The following is a 16,238-nucleotide window of genomic DNA, read 5'->3' on the forward strand; positions in this document are numbered from 1 at the left end:
GTCTTTAGGCGATAGCCTAAGATGCAAAACTTCTGACGTGTTTGGTGCACACTGGAGTCCGCAGTGCTATGCGTAACAATCCACCACGTGAGCGGCTGCTTGCAGGCTTTCCTCCATACACCCAATGCTTCCTTCTGTGGCCCAGATGGTGATGTCGTTGGCGTACAGCGCGGGCTACACACCTTCTCACCCCCTTAGCTGAACCGGAAGGTGTATCATCGCAAGGTTAAACAGTAAAGGGGAAAGCGCAGCGCCTTGTGGCGTCCCCCTAGTACCCAATCCGTAAGCTCCATATTCATAGTCTTGGATTCTGATGAGTGCTACTCGATCCGTCAATGAGTCTCACTGAGATGTGCCAATATAGTGCCGTGTTTTATGCTGTCGAAGGCGCCCTTTCGATTTAATGCTAGAACAACGTTGTCGTTGTGAGGGTGCTCTGTTGGTTGTAATATGTCATGACTGAGTTGTAAGAATATGTCTTGTGGCGACTTGTAGCGAATACCTCTTGTGGATGGAGGCCGAACATCGTGTCCACAAATGTGTTAGGATATTCCAAATATTAGGAGAGCTTATCACGCATCATGGCCTCCATTAGTTTGCCCATGAACGTTGTGAGCGAGATAGGTCTCAAGGTGTCCGTATTAGTTTCACTCACTGCTTTCGGAATGAAAGTGACAAGTGATGTTTTCTAATCGAGTAGCACAGGCGTCTATCCTTTCCATATTGCAATGATGTAAGTAAGAAGGGCCTCATACTCTAGATGAGGGAGGTTGGCCAGCAGTTTCACTGTAACCTTGTTTCGACTGGGGGCAGCACGTCTCTTCATTTCGGCTAAGGTCGCCTTTAGCTAGTAGAGGTGGAACGGCTCACCCATCTCTTCGCTATCTCTGCCTGCATAGAGATATTTATGACCTCGAGGGTCCTGTTTTGTGCAGAGATACTTGTTCCTTAACGCCTCTGCCAGTTGTGTTGTTGTGCCTGTAAACGTTTCAAGTGTTTCTGTGTTTCTCCCCGCGATTGAGCGGGATCTATCAGGCTGCGGAAGAGCTTCTATGTGTTCTTCCCCGACAGGTTGCAACGATCGATACAGTTGCAATCAGCTAACGGAGAGGCATATTCGGCAGCCTGTTGGGTCAGATTTATTATACGTATTTTCAGCGTTTTGTTGTGCTCTCATCGTTTCCATCTTTCCGTGAACCTGCGGCGAGCTTCCCAGAGATGGAGTAAACTATTATCCACCACTGGGAAGTCCTTCGTAATCTCTACGTGTTTTTCATGTTTTTGAGTGCTGTTATAGGATTTTGAGCCTATGAGCTACATCCGTCATTGATAAGACTGGTCCTTGGTAGGGACATACGCAAATCAGTCTAGTCTGGCACTTTTGCCTAATTCGATAGCTGTTTTATGTGCCAGGTGCGAATCAAGATGTTAAGGATGCAATGATCACTGCCTAACGTTGCTTCGGTGTTGTACCATTCAGTGTGTTGTATGTGTTTGGAAGGCGTGAGATCAGGGCAAGTGTCCCGAGTCACAGATTTTTCTATGCGTGCTGGTTATGCTGGGTAAGTCTGGAGCGTTATGCCTAACGTGAAAATGAGCTCCGCTAGCTTCCTACTACGAACCTCCACCCTATTGTAACCCCACATCCTGCTGGTAGTAATGAAGTCCCCAAGAATGAGTTAGAAATCCTGGCCAGCTATCTTCAGCGTCCGGCTGAAGATGTCCGCAAAAGTGATGTTTTAGCTTAGGCGAACAATAGACGTTAAGTTTATGTAGTTGTGGGTCAGAGCATCGCAAGCGTAACACTGTGACCATGATGTATGAATATGCTACCTGCAGGTCGAGTCTACCTCTTGTGCAGTGTATGCTTTGCACAAGGTTGCAAGTAGATGAATCTCGCTGAAATGTATTAAACCCGGCAATTTTGTCTGAAGCCCTGGTTCTTGTAAAGCTAAGATAGCTGTGAGATATAGTAATGTTTCTGAGACAAAAATGAGTGCACTTAGCGCGATAAATGAAGCCCCTGCAATTCTGTTGTACGATTGACAGTGGTTCGTGTTTTAATTGGTTCCCTTCTGCATAGGTCCTGCGCCGTGATTAGCACTATTAGAAACTGGCTGGCTCTCCACTGCCTGAAGAGCAGGAACCAGAGAAACGTCTTCAGTACCTTCCTACTAAATATTGCGGTAAACTTTGGAAGGCCCACCCACCCCTTTTACGGGACTAGCTCGCCTAAACAATTTAGGACTAGTCTGGATTCAGGCCTTGACATTTCGGATCACAGCAGCAGTAATTTGCTGAGGGAGTGTGGTAAGCAGCTGTTGCATTTGTGCTCGTATTATTCGCGCAATCATTGTCGGCAGTGGTGCCATTTGCTCGGTGACAGTTTTTTCTAGCGCTGACATGCGGCTTTCCAAGGTATTAATAAGAGGGCTTTACGTCACCAGTCCCTTGCCCGAGCATAGTGAGGCCGATTCATCACCACTATCCAGAGTGTCTAGTAAAAGCGATTCTGCCCTTTCACTTGGGAGTGCATTATTTTCTGCTTTAGTTGCTCATTTTTAGTTCGGAGAGAGGCTATTTTTTCTTAAGCTCGAGTTCTAAAGGTGATGGGGAGGAAAAGTAGGTGGTGGCGACCCCTGCCCAGTTGCTCACCTTGTTTTGGGCTGCATTGCTGTTATCAAGGGGTGGGAAGTCTCCTTTCTGTGAAACTTGTGTCTTGACACTTTGTCCAGATGCGTTCACATTCTTGTCCTTCTTAGAGGCTTGTACGCACTTGCCCTTTGACGCACCTCCGTGGGCGGAAGCCTTGCTCCTCTTCCTTTTATGAGCCCCTTGTTGCTGTCCGGGGCGTTGAAGATGGCGGAATCTTTCCTTGCAGTTTGCGGAGCCGGTGAGTAGGGCCTCCCCACAAATCATGCATGAAGAGGTGCACTCATTTTCATCTAGGCCCTGCTCGGAGGCACCTACTCGTTGGCCACAATAGCCACATCTTGCGACATCCAGACGTGAGCGATTGTTTATCTAGTGGCCGATTGTCTCACAGAGGTGGTAGGCTGAGACGGTCTTCTTATATTCCCTAACAAGTGTGTATTCAAAGTTGTAGTGAACCTTGCGGGGCACTTTCCGGCCCACGAAAGTGAGCACCGCCACGTTAGATGTTCTGAGTTTTTGCCCGAATGCCAGCTCGCCCTCACGCCAAACCACTTTGCCTTTAAGTGATACCATTGTCTCATCTGCCGCACGGTGAGGACGCCTGAACACACTTTACCATTGAGTTTGACATGGCCCCGCAAGGGAACGGAGCCATATCTGGTGTTGAGGTTCCAATCACGGGCCAATTCGTTAGCGGCCTCCACATGCTGCGTCCCGCAGACAATCGAGTTCTGTGTCCACACTGGCTAAACGTTTAGGGTAGCGGCAGCTTTGCCACCGATGTACTGGGCAATGGCAGCGCTCAGATTTGCAGTTTGGAAGGCCATATTCAGGTGCAGAGATTCACTGGGCTTTAATACCACGATAATATCATCTGCGCTCATCTTGGGAGTGCACATGGGCTCCCTTTAATCTTGTTACTCTTCGGCTGTGTGATGCGAGCACTGCCGTTGGAGACGGGACAACCGGGTTTCCTAAAAGCCGGCTTGTACATCATATTCTGCTGAGCAGCTTTTCGTCGTATAGTGTCACGACCTGGAAAAGGCCTTCATCTTCGGCATTCGTGGGTTCATATTCGGGGGCAGCAACCTGTTGCACTTCAATTTGAGACCAGACCATGGAGGCTGGGTCGTAGGCGCGTTGGATAGCGGTCGTCATCGTACGGAGTCTTCAGGAAAGGCACCGCACAACCGGAGTGGACGCTAAGCTCAGTGGAGGTTAGCTCTTACCGGCGCGGCCGAAAGACTAATCACGCAACAAATGATTAAGTTTCGGCCCAGTTGCGTCGGATTGGCGTCAGCAGGTCCCTCTTGAGTCTTGATGTTAGGAGGTGGTTCTTATCACTTTCAGAAGGGTGACATCGAAATTTCCACGGTTCTTGGAAAGCATTTCCGGAGCCGGCGCGTCGCACGTCAAATCTCAGCGCCGCAAGCAGCGTCGTCCCTATGCTGGAAAGCCGGTGGAGCAGTCGGGCGTCCCGCCATTGCCACCGTGTAGGCTTGCCGATGGCGTCGCCAAACGCTTATGAGCAATACGGCTAAACGACCACTGGCGATCAGGCGATCACAACATGCGTTTATGTAGAATTTTTGTCGTTGTTTTTTATACACTAATGCAAAATAGGTAGGGGTTCACTGTTCGCGAAGTATTGCAAAGTGACGTAGTATACATGTGTACTTACAGCGACGAGACCTCTTTCAAGCACGGTTCTTTCAACACGCTCGTAAGTCGTTCGCTGTGTACCACCAGCCACATGATTATTCGTATCCGCGCTTGCGTTCACGCTTGGTGTTTGACAATGTTTGTCACATGAAGAAAAAGGCACACTTTTATCTGTGCTTCATTGCAGGAGGCATTATTTTCTGTGAAAGAAATTGTATGCGACGTTTGCTTCACGTGTGCCGGCAATGCACTCAAACCGCCAGTCGGCTTGATGACCATGACATGCGAATATACTTTTCCTATATTTCGCTTTGAAGTTTTGGCAAGCGACTGTGTGGGTACAGGACCACTGACGAACAGCTTACTTTTGCTAGCACTGTCAGTGTTTGCGCAGATGACTGAGGCGCAAGAAACATTGCGTGAAATGGGGAGAGCCGAGGAGAGGAAAGAACAGCGCCAACTAACAACTGTTTATTGACAGTGTAAGAAACACACAGAAAAAAAAAGTCAAATTCCATGCATGCGTGCACAGCCAACAAATGTCGTACAGCATCATGGTCAATACAATAAGCTATCAAAAACCTCATTTCAGTAGAATGCAACATTATAGATATATCACTGGTACAATCGGGCTCTTTTTTATATAAAAAGCTTTCAAGAGCTTTTTAGCTACTTGTTTACTACCCCTACCAAGAATAACTGTTTGCTCAAAGCAAGGCAGGCTATACATTGCGCAGGAAGATGCGCAGGACCACTTTTTTTTTGCTGCGGGAGCTGCATTTGCGATGGAGGTGGAAATGTTGTAGGCGCCCCGCCGTGGTGGTCTAGTGGCTAAGGTACTCGGCTGCTGACCCGCAGGGCACGGGTTCGAATCCCGGCTGCGGCGGCTGCATTTCCGATGGAGGCGGAAATGTTGTAGGCCGTGTGCTCAGATTTGGGTGCACGTTAAAGAACCACAGGTGGTCTAAATTTCCGGAGCCCTCCACTACGGCGTCTCTCATAATCATATAGTGGTTTTGGGACGTTAAACCCCACAAATCAATCAATCAATCATCAGCGCATGATCACTTTTGTCTAAACTATTTTAGCATGCTCCCTCAATCTGTCATTGATGCAACGGCCGCTCTGACCGATGTAGGAATTGCCATTGCTTAGGGTTGTTCCATATACCAGCCCTTGTGCGCAGTGCCTAAAAAGTTCAGTGTGCTGGTTCCCGCAGCCCCTTGGCTCATCGCATGTGATACGCGAGCGAAATTCAGCCAGCTTGTTGGGAGACAAAAAAACGACCAGGATGCTTTAACGATACCCACCTTCTTCAGGTCATGGCCTAATCCGCTCCCTCTCCTTCGCGTGCACATTTGCATTTGAGAGCACTGCCTTTTAACTTCTGCAGCAGGAATTCCACCACGGAACTGACAACAGAAGACTAGAGTAGGCGGCGTTAGAAAGCCTTTGAAGCCTACTTTTTTTCTTTCTTTCTCCCTCTCGGTGGGGACACCAGGGGGCACATGGTCAGTAGCAGTGATGCATGCACTCGCAATAAGATTGACATACTGAACTTCTGTCGAGCCACTACATAGTTGCTCTCGAGAAAGCGTTTTTCAAATGGGGAGAGGCTGCTTTGGCACCTGCGTTGTTGGTAGTGACAACTATTTCTTGCCTACGGGTCATGTTTGCAACTCACGGATTGCCAGACGTAAGTTTCACAATGAAGCAGGCCTTGTTAACCAGTGTTGAAAGAACTTGCTGCATGTGAATTACTTCGGGCCAGTAGCGAACCCTCCATACAATCGACCACCACGTGGAGTGCCGAGCTTGAAATCAACGCTAAGAAAGCGAGAGCAGTTTCATGTGCACCACTATATAAATTTCAGGAGTGCCTCGAAGAAACTACAGAACACCCAATAGCATATATCTAATCACTAGACACTGATAAAGATCTTGTGAAGAAGGAAACCAGTTGTGCTCTAGTGGGGCCTGGAGTGCGGCCTCACTGGCAACGACCAGCCAGTAATATCCTTCCTCACCAGAGAAGGATTGGCCACCCTTGTGCAGTATACGGCCATTGCCCCCCACGACTACAACAATTAATTCTTGGCCCTCAGTCCCCAGCGGCTGCGAAGCAACTGTCGAATGCGGCGGTCAGACCTGCGACGCAGTGGAGGGTATTATGAACCCCTAGGTCCAGAGAGGCCGCCATTGGAATTTGGACTTGGCTACCCTCAACGCTAGAACACTATCTAGTGAAGGTAGTCTAGCAGTCTTACTCGAGGAGTTAGAGGGTGTTCATTGGGATGTAATAGGGCTCAGCGAAGTCATGACGAAAGCTTATACAGTGCTGAAAAGGAAACACTTTCTAGGCTACCATGGATTATTTGACAGAAAAGAACTAGGGGTGGGGTATTTTATACGCAATACTATCGCTGGCAACATGGGAAGGTACGACAGCATCCGTGAGAGGGTAGGTGACAAGTAATAAAGTTAGGTTTGACAAAAGTTACAAGATAAAGGTAGTACAGGCTCACGCGCCTACATCGAGCCATGATGATCATTTGGTGCAATGCTTCTATGAAGACGTAGTCAGTCATTAGTAAAATCACAGTATCTTATTCTGATGGGTGACTTTAATGCCAAAGTAGGCCAGAAACAGGCCGGAGACCATGCAGGGGGGGGGGGGGAATATAGCATTGGCTCAAGAAATACCAGAGATGAGTTCTTAGTAAAGTTCGCAGAACGTATTATTTTACGAATTGTGTTGAACAACTTCAGAAAACAATTTAACCGTAAGTGGACGTGGCGAAGTTCCAATGGCAAAACTAAAAGAAAATACAAATTACATCATTCGGTGTGCACACCCAGGTACTGTACAGGATGTATAAGTAGTTGGAAAAGTTCGATGAAGTGACAATAGAATGGTAACCGCTCATATTAGGCTAGATTTTCAAAAAAGGAAAGACAAAAAATGATACGTGAGAAGCCCATTAATGACCAAGTGGTGAGAGCAAAAGTACAGGAATTCAGAGTTTCGTTTCGGGATGGATTCGAGCACCAAAAGAGATAACCGATGTTAGCGTTGGCCCAATGAACGATAATATTATTAGTATCACCAAAGAGTGTGCAATGAAAGTCGGAGGTAGAGTAACTAGACAGGACACAGTAAACTATCTCAGGAGACGAAAAATCTTGTTAAGGGACAACAAACCATAAAAGCCTCAAACGCAACCGTCCAAATAGAGGTAGTGGAGCTTTCTAAATTAATCAATAGGCGTAAAGTAGCCGACGTCCGAAGGTATAACATAGAGAGAATTGAGCAGTCTGTAAAAAGCGGCAGAAGCCTAAAAGCTGCGAAGGCAAGCTTGTGCACAGGCAAAAATAGGATGAATGCATTAAGGAACAAGGAATGCAGTGTCATAACCTATAAGAATAGGATAGTCGAGGTGGCAGAGGAGTTCTACAGAGAGTTGTACAGAAGCCAACACAACCAGGATGATATTGTGAGAAACAATATTGGTCTAGAGGAATTCGACATCATACCAGTAATGGCAAGGGAAGTGAGGAAAGCCCCCCCCCCCCCCCAAACAAAATGCAAAAAGGCAAAGCCGCTGGAGGAGAACGTAGCAAGGAAGCTCCTACAAGATGGCGGAGAAATTGCGTTAGGAAACTGGCCGCCTTATATAAGAAGTGTCTCTTGACGTGAAAGGTGCCAGAATCTCGGAAGAACGCCAACACCATCTTTATCCATAGGAGACGAGACGTCAAGGATTTGAAAACTTACATCACGATCAGCTTACTGTTCGTTCTCCACAAACGATTGACAAACATAATAGCTAATAGAATTAAGGTGACATTGTAGTTCAATCGACCAAATGACCAAACAGGATTTCGTTCAGGCAATAGACTATATTCATACTACGAATAAAGTAATAGAGAAATGCGTGGAATACAACCAACCCCTATACATAGCCTTCATAAATTATGAGAAGGCGTCTGACTTAGTCGAGACATCAGTGATAATGCAGGCACTACAGAATCAGGGTATCGAATAAGACATATACATACTAGAAAAAATCTCCAGTACATCCTCAGCCATCATAGTTCTCCATACATAAAGCGACAGAATCCCAATAAATAACGGTGTGAGGCAAGGAGACACGATCTCTTCAATGTTATTCACAGCGTATTTGCAGGAGGTTTTCATGACCGTATATTGGGAAGAGTTAGGGATAAGAGTTAATGAAGAGTATCCTAGTAACCTGCAATTCACTGATGACATTGTCCGGAGATGGATTACAGCTCACGATAAGCAGAACTGGACACGGAAAGCAGAAAAGTAGGTCTGAAAATATACTACACAAAACTTAAGGAATGTGCAACAGTCTCAGCAGAAAACAATACATTGCGATAGGTGGAGCGACGCTGGATGTTGTAAAAGAAAATGTGGACTTAGGACAGGCAGTAACCACGGAGTTTAATCATGAGGTTGGATTAACTAGTAGAATAAGGGTGGGGTGGATCACATTTGGCAAGTATGTTCAAATTATGAGGGGTAAATTGCCGCTAACGCCGAAGAGGAAGGCATATAGGAGCTGCATCTGCCAGTACTTACCTACGAAGCAGGAACCTGAAGGTTTACAAAGAGGACTCAGCTTAAATTGAGGACGACGCAGCGAGCCGTGAAAAAAAGATAGGTGTAATCCTAAGATACAAGAAAACGAGCAGAGTGGGTCAAGGAACGAACCGGGGTTAAGGATATCATAGTTGTAGTCAAGAATAAGAACATAACATGGGCCGGGCACGTAGCACGTAGGTAGGATAACCGCTGGTCATTAAGAGTAACCGACTGGATTACCGGAGAAGGCAAACACACGAAAAGGAGACAGAAAGTTAGGTGGGCCGATGGGAATAGTAAGTTCACAGGTATAACATGGCAACTTTGGTTACATGAGGATGTTGACTGTCAGGTGACGATTCCACAGATGCACAGCAAGCGTTCCTCACCCACAGCAGAAGTAAGTTCTTTTGTAGTTGAATATATTGAAGAAACGTGCGCCGACCATTTGGAAGTTTCCACCGATGAATCAGTCGACATAGTGCGTGGAGCAAGTGCTGCAGCATTTGTGATCCCGTCTCTAAAGGTGTCCTGGGCAGTGCGACTCAAGTGCGTCGTTTCATCGACAGCATGTGAAAGCGTGGCAATTCAGGCAGCCCTGCAGAAACTGAAGCTTTGTAGGCAGCAACAAGTCGTGCTGTTTTCGGACATTAAGTCCGCTTAACAGCGGCTAAAACATGGATTGGTTTTGGATCGATGCGCTCAAAGATCACTGCGAATCTTTAAAGACCTGCACGGCATTGGTATAAACATAAGGTTTCAATGAATTCCATCACATGAGAGTATAGCGGGTAATGAGGCGGCTGCAGACTTGCCCGGAGTGCTCGAGCTTACACCAACGAAGAAGGCTCTCAAAGACAATCAGCGTATTTTAAGAGAAGCTGTCAATAAGCATTTTCACTCATTATGGGTCACGCCTCACCAGCCATGTGTGACACAAGGGCTATTAAGAAAAGAGGTCTGCTTGCTTTATCGCATTCGAACGGGATTAGCACGTACACCAGCATGGCTCCACAAGATCAGACTCTCCGCGACGCCCTTGTGCCCGAAGTGCAAGGAAAACGGTGATATAGAACACTATTTGCTTAAGAGTCGTCAGCTTAAGAAGTAACGGCAAGGTTTATTAGAGGAACTGCAATGGTTAGGCTCGCCATGTGACAGCATGACTAATATTGTGTTTCCGCGCGGTCTGTCGATCTTCAGGAAACAGCTGTCGTGACTTCTCTTGAAATTTTTGAATGATACAGACCTCGCATGTGACTGCTGATAAGTGACAATTATGTTTGGGGTATAGTGCAGCGAGATAGAGTACTGGCACAATACTGCACGTGGAATAGCACAGAGGCCACCGTCTTATGCAAGCTTACGTCACGCTATACACAATTTTATTTTAAGAGCCTGCTCGTGCTTAGTTAGAAACAAACAAAGGACATTAGCAACAATTACCAAAGAAAAAACCGTGCGGGGCAACTGCCTGCAAATTATGCAAGGCTAGATCCGCTGGCTACCAATACAGCATCCTTACCCTTAACTTTAACCTTAACGGAAAGCACAAGATTGAATTGATTGACGGATCGTAAGAGAGGCCTTTGTCTGCAGTGGGCGCAGTCAGGCTGATTATGATAATGACTACGAAGATCAATAGTAATTACCTGTTTGTGTTCGAGTTAGATGAGGAGGTGTGTTACAGATAACCATTAAAGCATCACGCTGACACACTTATCCTTTGTTTTACTGACATAATGTTCTGTCACACGGGTGTTCTGAAGTAGAGAATACTTGGTGAGACACACACACGTTTTGCCTTGTGAGAGCGTCCTGTTTCACAACGGCTGCATCCTGCGATAACAGCGAATTGGCTGCTACAGGGGCGATGTTGCACAGAAAAATAGCAATACCATGCAACTTTGTTGAACCTGGAGCGTAACAGCTAAATGTTAGGCTAATGCATCGACCCAGCGCCGTACTCATTATTTTTTTCGGAGGTATTTATAGGTAGAACGGCTACCTTTGGCAACTGGTGGTCAACGTGAAGCGAGCAAATAGTATCACTCAAAAAGGTAAAGTATAAAACATATCGGTGGTGCAGAACCTTCTAAATTCCACCCTAGTTACTGGTCTCAATCGACTCAAAGCCGATTTAAACGGTCTTTGTCCTGCACTAGTTTTGAATAATGCAGGCGAAAAAAACAGACGGGAGAATGAAAAAAAAAACTGTGCAATAAAAAAAGCTTGTGAACTAAAAAAAAGTTAATACACAGCCAACTAACCTGCTATTGGGCACTGGGTTACGGATCCACTGAATCAGCTGCCAATTTGTGAGGAGCCAGACATCGCCTTTGGAAAGTATGTGGTCTAGGAAGCGCAAGAAGCCCTTCTTGTGATGCTGCGTGTTGAACCAGGCCGAGTGATAGAAGAGGTTGAACGGTGCCCGGTTGCTCTTGTAGTGGCGGTTGAAGTTCTTAAGTAGCATCTTGTAGACGCCCTCATCATCAGCCGGGTTTGAACACGCGTCGCCCATGGAGCAGCGACCCCCGCGAAGGTCGATCCACATCACCATGCCAACCTGCATTTGACAGTGCGCAAGCACTTTCATCTTAAGCATAAAGAACATGACTGGCTGTTTCGTGATAAACCTAACTTCTTTGCACAAACAAGCGAATTACTATTTACTTACAAGCCAAGGCTCTTCGTGTGTTTTGTGTTTTGTGTCTGTGCTTGTCCGCGGGCTCCCGAGAATTACGGCCACAGATTTTTTTTTAGGCTTCGTTGACTGTCCTCCAAAAATGTACCTGTCATACAAGATCGCGGGACGCTCAAGCCTGGCTTTGAAGAGTTGCATTCGACCCCGTCCGCATCATGCTCTTTAGTACTTGCCATTCTATCAAGTCGCAAAACCACGCCACTACGCGACACTGCTTTCTAGGCTGAAAATACGAGTTACTCGTTATTGTTTGTTTTCAATCAGCACTAGCTTACGAGGAAGACTTCGTATTACATCAGACACTTGTAAACAGTCTTCGTAATGGGTGGCCAGGTTGTTACGCACTTCGTGTAGTGTTGACGACCGATGACACTCCTGCCACGTATTATAAATTAACGAGATTGTATACTATTGCTATTGTCCACACGTTCCCGTCGCGAGGGTCACGTAATGTGGATGACTGCCGTACAGAATCGACATAATCGTAAAGAGGAGCTGTGTGCTCCGGGAGCACACGGCTCCTGTTTCTCCTTGCGAAAGCTTCAATCTTTCACTCTCTGCTCCTTTTTCTTGATTAAGTATAGCACGCCTGCATATTCAACATGGGAGAAACTCCTCAAACATAAGAAATATGTTTAATAAAAGTTAAAACAATATTAATACACAACAGCCACCAAAACGCGACTTCACGAAAGAAAAGAAAGACGACGCCGCTTTGATACTTGCTGAACTGGCGCCATCTTGTCCACCTTCACCTTGTGCTGTGCATTCTAAATGAATTATTAAAGGAGCTACTGGTAATTACCGAGTGGGGGGGGGGGGGCATGTGTGTACATCATGAGGTCTGCTCTTCGCCACCGACTTAAAAGAGTTATCACGCCCGCCCTAATTGACCTGTGCGAGTCGCCGCAATAGAGAAACGGCCATGATTCTGGACATGCGCCCTGCGCCCGTCTCTATCGAGGAGAAAAGCACTGTCATTCTTTTCGCCCTTATTGAACATTGCCCTTATTTACTCATTCTGGGTCTACATTTTTTACACACGCACTCTGCTCTCATAAACGGTTCAGCCGGCTATCTCCACCTCGATTTACCTCTCATATCCGACTCGACCAACCCATCCCAAAGCCGTCTATGCTGCAGCGATCTCAGACGATGCCCACCTAATTACATTCGTCGAGTTCCGCTCCTCGCCACCTCTACCTGATGGCGATAACATGACTGTGCGAATTCCTGTCGCGATGCTTTCTTGCTGTCTCGCACACGATTCTGACAGTTATTGGAAATCGACCCTGATTTCCTGTTGTTAATTTCGCACTCACTGTCCAAGCTTTTCCACGGGATCTTTCCCTGACCCAAGTTATCGCCCTTCAATACCACCACGTAGAGCCCTTCAGAAAGGACTATTGCTGCAGCTCAGCCACTGATTCTACTTCATCGTGTTCCTCAGCCGTCGACATAAAACGGATAGTGTAATCCGACCTTACGTGTGATAAAGCTGAAGCCGTTTCCCACGTTCTTGAGTGCTATCGTAGAGGTGCGCGCCGCTGCGCACCGCTGCGCACCCGTTTTTGCTCATGCCATTGGCGCCACCACCGAAGTACCGAGAGGGACCACGCCGTCGCTGCCACCGCCGACGCGCAATAATTGCGGCACGCCGCCGTTTTAACACAAGCGGGGAACCGCGGTATAAGATACATGACTTCTCCTACTTTTCCACAACTTTAGGATTTTTCAGAGCGACTTTTGCGGTGTCTTGACTACTCTGTTGTGTCTGTGTTTGCATGCTTTACCTATATAAGGGCCCTGAAATAGCTTCTAACAATGCACAATCGAGTGCGTGATTCTCTCATTGCGTTCTCGTTTTTTTCGCGCTCTTCGTGACGCCAGATTACTGATCCACGTGAAATGATTAGGGCACATGCTATCGCTTAGACGGAAATATAAGTTGTCTCCAACCCTACTTTACAATGCATTTCTCATATAATTGCGTGCGATAAAGTTGTCCGTTCACTGCAGTTTGTTAGTTTGCGATGTGCAGGCGGACATAACAAGAGTTTAGCGAACAGGCTCGAAATACTGATAGGCTCCAATCTGTATACAGCGCCCCCATTGTACACGTACTTTATGATAACATAATTGTAAAAGAGATATAGTTTGTAAGAATTGTAGACAAGGAAGGGTAGTGGAGTGTAGTGAATGCAACCGAAAGAAGATGCGCTGTATTATTTTATTCTCCCAACGGCCAAATTCTTCAGAGCGAAGGCGATGAAGCTTTCAATAGAAAAGGCCAGCCCTATTCGGCGGTTGCGGTATATTTTTTTTTGATTGCGAGAAGAATTATATGTCCTCTATACGGGCTTTCATCATCGCCGTCATGTTTCGTAGAAACTTCAAATTGATAACGTTTGTGCACGCATTGTATGCTATTCCCACGAGCAAAACCTCGCGAGTGCTAGCGAGGGACAGTACTGAAGCATGAATGAAACAAGCTGCTCATCTTCATTATACACAGGGCGCGTGCGATGCCTGCCATCGATTGCTCCTCTACCAGAAAGAAAGCATTGTCGGCCTTATGCTGGAAAAAGAAGTATAAAGAGGAGAGCTCATGACGTAGGAAGCTGCGTGGCTTGATCCAAAACTGTGAACTTTGAATATAATGTCGTAGTTGTGAGCGCTGGCACATCAGCAAATGGCTCATGTACTCTTCCACACGCTATGATATACACTGCACGAACACTTTTGTTTCTTGAAGCGGCCCTATTCTCATACACCAGTGTTGTGCATTTTACAAGATCGGATGAAAATGAGTTAGCTGCAACCTTAGTTAATTATACGGCTACGTACTCCTATCGCACGATGTAAAACGTGAAGTCATCGAAGAATTCTCACACACAAAGCAGTTGAAGTCACCTCGAACTTAATGCATACTTCTCAAAGACCTGACATCAAAACTGTTTCGAACGTTTAAAAGCTGATGACACTTCTGTATTGGCCACTTTCATTTTTTTCAGGAATTTGATTGCGTTGGCAAATTGTGCAATGTAGATGTGCAGCTTAAGTTTTGTGACATTTCATGCGAATGTCTCTAAAGCATGTACCCGAATAATGCATTAAATGTAGCACAAGACAGCCATAGTGCAATAGAAAAATATTTATCCCACTCGCCGCATAAATTGTTTACGTAAACATTGTCATTCCAAGTGTAATCATAATCTTTCTTCATTTATGACATTGAAAAGTAAATTATAGGCTGTAAAATTATAGTGGCTAACATACTTCTTCAGCGATTCCTTGGCTACATTTATGAAAAAAATCCATCCACGTTATAGATTAGTCCTGCATCGTCTATGCCTTCGACGTTTATTCATGATGAGCAGTCCTCCTCAAACCCCGAAGCTATTGCAAATGCTTTTAATTTTCACATACAACGTGTTTTTTACAGATAACAGCATCACTCCATTTTACGCGTGCAGAAAACTACCGGCTCTTTTTAATTTTGAATTAAGCACCTGTGGTGTACATAACACTCAAGCAATTTTGTGGTTGTGAAACACTCTGGCCCGCACGGTACTCCAAATGTGTTTGTAAATAGGTATTCAGAATGGTGTGTCAATTATATTACTGTCGTATTTTTAAAATGTCAATATTACCTGCAGTTCTCCAGCTAGAAAAGTAAGCAAATGTCATGCCTGTATTCAGGTCCAGAAACAAGCAAACACGAAATTATCGGCCAATATATTTGCTTTTTACCACTTCTGAATTATTGGAGCATATATCATTAACAAATTATTACATCGTTGAATACGTAAATGCACACAATATTCTTTCTAGGTCGCAGCCTGGCTTTCATGTTGGCTATTCTACTGTTACATAGTCGCTTCTAATTACGCATGACATTGCAGTTTTTTCATAAGTACAGAAGACAAATTGATGCCATATTTATTGTCTCGTATGAGATCTTTGACATGGTTCGCCATGCCATACTTTCATTAGGTTTTTGAGAAATGTAATAACAAGAACAAGGAGGTTGATTGTATTAGCAGATTATTCGCGGTCGCCCTCAAAGTTTGTTACGTTTGACGACGCAAAGTCATCTGACGCACCAATGACAACAGGGGTGCCCCAAGATTCGGTGCTGGGCCCTGTTTTTTTATTTATTTATACAAGTGACGTCGTGTAAATTGTCGGTAAGACGAAAAAAAACTTAGTGCCCATGACTGTGTCATCTGTAAAACCATCTCTAGTACTGTCACGGGGTCGTGACGTGGCCGAAGACAGGAGATTTTATGTTGGAATTTAACTGTTTATTTGGGCGAACCTGTGCCCGGTAAACGGAAAGTCCGATTATAGTAGCGGTCTTGCACAGATAGCAGTGAAAGGAGCATCGGCCGTCGATCAACTACTGACAAGCGGCGAAGTGCGTCGCCATTTATACTCTTGCCATCGAAGGTTCTAGCGTTATCGCTGGCGGTGACGAGTGTTCCAGAATAATCTGTACAGTTCACGGAGTGGGCGGGATCTTATAGAAATGATCTACTACAGTCCCGAAGCTTCTCGAAAACTGCTGGCGCGGGTTGCGCTGGGAATCGTGCAGTGTATTGGGGC

General features: G+C 45.9%; 1 protein-coding gene across 1 annotated transcript in view; it reads right to left on the minus strand.

The window, feature by feature from the left end:
• Cda5 (Chitin deacetylase-like 5) overlaps window positions 1–16,238 on the minus strand; it is a 282,099-nt gene that overhangs the window by 24,358 nt on the left and 241,503 nt on the right. The window contains exon 7 of the mRNA XM_037419214.2: window positions 11,197–11,492. Coding sequence (XP_037275111.1) covers window positions 11,197–11,492 — 296 coding nt within the window. The remainder of the gene's footprint in view (window positions 1–11,196; window positions 11,493–16,238) is intronic.

Source organism: Rhipicephalus microplus, chromosome 6 (assembly GCF_043290135.1).
Source record: "Rhipicephalus microplus isolate Deutch F79 chromosome 6, USDA_Rmic, whole genome shotgun sequence".
NCBI classification, from domain to species: Eukaryota; Metazoa; Arthropoda; class Arachnida; order Ixodida; family Ixodidae; genus Rhipicephalus; species Rhipicephalus microplus.